At 38.1% G+C, this 3,206-nt stretch overlaps 1 protein-coding gene across 1 annotated transcript; it reads left to right on the top strand.

Annotated features, from left to right (window-relative positions):
* Window positions 1-2,356: 2,356 nt before the first annotated feature.
* Window positions 2,357-2,987, top strand: LOC120423484 (homeobox protein SIX3-like). The gene is made up of 2 exons (XM_039587319.2): window positions 2,357-2,508; window positions 2,571-2,987. The coding sequence occupies exons 1-2, from the start codon at window positions 2,455-2,457 to the stop codon at window positions 2,817-2,819; spliced, it is 303 nt and encodes a 100-aa protein (XP_039443253.1). The 5' UTR covers window positions 2,357-2,454; the 3' UTR covers window positions 2,820-2,987.
* Window positions 2,988-3,206: the final 219 nt, after the last annotated feature.

The raw sequence follows: 3,206 nt of genomic DNA, 5'->3' as shown, positions 1-3,206 counted from the left end.
GTCGAATTTTTTTATATATATAGATGTGCATGTTGAGTTCCAAGTAATAGATTGAGATACCTAATAGTTGATAATTTGATAGCCAATTTTACCAATGTTTTAAAAACGTTATCATTTTAGTTAAGTACTGATGGTGAAATTTGAATCGAAAGAAAATATAATTACAACATAATTATGAGTTATGAGTTATGAAAGTACAAACATGGGTAAATGAGAGGAAATTTTTCATTTACTGATCATAGTGAAATAACAAAGTCGGAGCTATCCAATCAAATTGAAAATGCTACAAAAACATAATGGCATCTGATAAATCTCTAGAATAAACCCATAAATTAACTGAAAAAAATCAATACCAGGTTTAAAATAAATCAGGTACATACAAGTTTTGTAAACAAATTTGAATTATAACAAAAACTGAACAATAAAAAATTTCATAAAGTTTATTGAATTTAAGATAACTCCGACTCCAGCTCCGACTCCGGGTTTATCAGAAATTGTCGACTCCGGCTCCGACTCCGACTCCAGCTAATAAAATTAAGCCGACTCCGACTCCGACTCCGACTCCAGCTATTCGAGTTTTGACGACTCCGACTCCGACTCCGACTCCAGGTCCCCAAAAAGACCCGACTCCACCGACTCCGGCTCCGACTCCGACTCCGACTCCACAGCCCTGGTATCAACAATGGAATGTTGCTGGCTCACTTCTATTTGAGCTATTTATTACTTTGTAACAGTAAAAAACTCTTTACGAAAGCTGTAATTCATGATCAAAGTGCTGATAGGCCAATAATAGAAATAGGCTGAAAAAGAGTATGGTAACAGTTTCTATTTTGGTTGAAATTATGATTATTTTTACATTTTTTACAAAACGAACTTTGGGAAAGAACTAAACAAAACAAAATAAAACAAATGATTGATTGATTGGTTTTTGAATATTTTGCCACCGCCATTTCGGCCGCCATCTTGGATAAAACAACAAATCTGGAGGGCTTTTGTTAATTTGATTTGGTTAACCGCGGTGGATTTTCTTGAAATAATTCGAACTGTCAAAAATCCACCAATGCATCCACCACATTGATCGCACAAAAATCTGTGGTAGAAAAGTATCCACCGGTAGATGCTTTGGTGGATTTTTGACAGTTCGAATTATTTCAAGAAAATCCACCGCGGTTAACCAAATCAAATTAACAAAAGCCCTTGGGTCATTTTACACACTCAGAATCAATTTTCGACTTCGGCAGGAATATGTACCGAACGTGCTCGGCAAGGTGATATTCTGCCGAATACTTGGCAGAAAATTGATTGTTCCAATATTCTCGGTTAAATTTAACCGATAGTTTGGCAGATCTTAGCAAAATGCTGAAGTTCTTCAGTTAAATTTAACGATAATCTCGGCATGTCCAAAACCTACCGAGTTCGGCAATTTAACTGTCAAACTCGCTAGAAAGTGCCGAGCTGTTCGCTGTTCAGGTAGCCATAGATGTTCAGGTTCATGAGAAGTGCTCGCTAAGTCAAGTTCCGGTTCTTTGTATAAATATGGATGTCTAAGTAAAATTTTTCATAAAATCGGTTTGTGAAAAGATAATCCAAAGGGCAGCTTTTACCAAGGAAATGCATGACGATGGCGCTTCGTGGGAGTATAGGATTCATTCTGGTTCAGATTGTATCAGATTATTCAAAAAAAAAAACTGAAAAATAAATATGAAAACATTAATTCATATTTTTTTTAAATAAGTGGAATAACATTTTTTCAGCTTTTAACTTATTGTGAGAATCTCGATTTGGTTTTATTATGATAAATGCCGAAATTTTTGGTTAAATTCGTTTCGAGGAATGCCGAGATTTTCGGCATAAGCAAGCTGACTGTCAAAATTACTTACCGAGCGCTTAGTTGTTCTGTTTTCGGCAGAATTCTGCCGAAGTTCAGCATAAAAAAACTGAGTGTGTAGGGTAGTGTTGGGGTCACATTAGACCTCGATTATAGAAAAATAAAATGTTTTATTGATTTATTTATCCAAAGTATTTTATTTTTCGTAAGCCATCGGATAATCGAGTCTTTACTGTATTCTGTTTCACATTTTTAATTCATGTTTTTCCTCTACATTGTGACATTGACTAAACAGATTAACCTTGTCTCGATTTAATTATTGTCAGTGTTACAATTAGTAACAACAAACCCAGCATCAGTGATAAACCCGACACGTTGTAGGCAAAAATCACATGTTTTACATTTAATCTACTGTCACACCTATCATCTAGGTGTGGCTGATTTTTGATATCAGAACAAATGGTTTACGGAGTGCAATTCCGGACAAAACTTTCCATTACCTTGGCTTTACAAAGCTGTCAGGTGGCCGTGGTGATGCCTATATAATGCTGATTTGAAATGTAGAAGCCACAAACGAATTCAGAGCGTTCTATTTACAGGTTCCATTGAGAAACTAAAATTTTAAAATGAGAACTTTTGCCATTATTTCGTTGGCCATTGTGGCAGCTGCCCTTTTGATTGTGAGTTACTGTTTTGAAGTTTTATTATTTATATTCTAATAAAATTTATCCTTTAACTTCAGGACTTCTGTTCGGCCCACGATGACAAGAAGAAGCCGGACGGGCATCTGCAGGAGGTGGAAGCCATGCTGATGGAGCAGGGTCACCTGCCTGCCTTCGAGGAGTTGTCCCGGTTCCGACGAGCTGCCGAGGAGGATTCCGAGGGTGGCAAGGGAAAGGGTAAGGGCAAGGGCAAAGGAAAGGGTCGCGGAGGTCCAGACGGCCAGGGAGGCCAGGGTGGACAGGGTGGCGGCCAGGGAGGTCAGGAATAAGCTGGCGGGGATGTTTGGGGATACTGAAAGATCTGAATCTGGTTGTCAATGGGTTCTTGGGAAATTAATTGGCAGTGCACTGATGATGTTAGTTGCTAGTTTTATGTTATGTTGATTTTAAATTTGCAAGTTTTTGAGCATGGTGGTAAATAAATAAGTGCAAAAGAATTGTAGAATATTTGAATTACTATATGAAGAGAAAAAACCCGGAACACATTGTCCAACCACGTACCCTCAAGTACGGCCCATTAATAAGTTCAAGGAAGAAGAACTACTCCAAAAAGCCGATTGGTGCCGTATTGCTGCCAAACTCCCGTGTCGGATTAATTTGTCGGGGCCGAGCGGAGGGGCCGAAGAAGCGTGATAACAAAAGCCAATAACGTCAAT

The sequence above is a fragment of the Culex pipiens genome, chromosome 2 (assembly GCF_016801865.2).
Source record: "Culex pipiens pallens isolate TS chromosome 2, TS_CPP_V2, whole genome shotgun sequence".
In the NCBI taxonomy this organism is placed as follows: Eukaryota; Metazoa; Arthropoda; class Insecta; order Diptera; family Culicidae; genus Culex; species Culex pipiens.
This window is presented reverse-complemented; position numbering and strand designations above follow the sequence as displayed.

What these genes read in the sequence shown, in the direction of transcription:
- LOC120423484 (XM_039587319.2), top strand. Translation starts at nt 2,455, where the DNA reads ATGAGAACTTTTGCCATTATTTCGTTGGCCATTGTGGCAGCTGCCCTT. An exon ending in TGGCAGCTGCCCTTTTGATT is followed by an intron (nt 2,509 to 2,570) that starts GTGAGTTACTGT and finishes CTTTAACTTCAG; the next exon opens with GACTTCTGTTCGGCCCACGA.